This window comes from Antrostomus carolinensis, unplaced genomic scaffold, assembly GCF_000700745.2.
Source record: "Antrostomus carolinensis isolate BGI_N321 unplaced genomic scaffold, ASM70074v2 scaffold44599, whole genome shotgun sequence".
Lineage (NCBI taxonomy): Eukaryota > Metazoa > Chordata > Aves > Caprimulgiformes > Caprimulgidae > Antrostomus > Antrostomus carolinensis.
The window spans coordinates 9,449-10,125 of NW_010340078.1; the positions used below are offsets into that span (position 1 = coordinate 9,449).

Sequence of the window (677 nt, forward strand, 5' to 3'; positions counted from 1 at the left end):
AAGTCCACAAGGGTTTTGGGAGGACAGGGACACAGCGTCCCAGCCCAGATCTGGCTGACAGCGGTCTTGGGCTCAGCTGTTGTGGATCCAGCAGCAGCCATGTGGTGCTGGACAGGCACGGTGCTGCTCCCGACCCCAGCGTCCCCTCCTGTCCCACCCAGGTGGCCTGGCCGGAGGGATTGAGATCTGCATCACATTCCCCACTGAATATGTGAAGACCCAACTGCAGCTGGATGAGAAGGCAAACCCTCCTCGCTACAAGGGCATCGGTGAGCACTTGCCTGGCACCCTGCCCCAGATTTGGAGGCTCCCAGGAGCCTGGTCAGGGAGCTGGGTTTGGTGGAGCGGGCGGTGGCCCTGGGTGCGGTGGGTGACAGCAGCATCGCTGTGCTCTGCCATAGGGGACTGTGTGAAGCAGACTGTCCGAGACCATGGCATCCGGGGGCTGTACCGGGGACTCAGCTCGCTGGTGTACGGCTCCATCCCCAAGGCTGCTGTCAGGTGAGTGTCCCCTGTGGCGTGAGGTGAGCAGGGGGGGACCCTGGGTGGCAGCAAACAGAGGGGTGGGTTTGGCGTCAACATCCCCGGCAGCACTTTGCCGAAGCCGGGTGCTTTCCCAGTCTGGGAGGGTCCTCTCACAGGGTGTGTGGCTGCTGACAAAGCGGGGGGGGGGAGAC

General features: G+C 63.7%; 1 protein-coding gene across 1 annotated transcript in view; it reads left to right on the forward strand.

The window, feature by feature from the left end:
- Nucleotides 1-91: 91 nt before the first annotated feature.
- The window catches only part of SLC25A1 (solute carrier family 25 member 1), a gene marked incomplete at both ends in the record, with an annotated part of 2,119 nt that continues 1,533 nt past the window's right edge, over nucleotides 92-677 (forward strand). Inside the window, 2 exon segments of the mRNA XM_010176059.1 lie at nucleotides 92-269; nucleotides 402-583. Of these exon segments, the coding sequence (XP_010174361.1) occupies nucleotides 92-269; nucleotides 402-583 (360 nt within the window).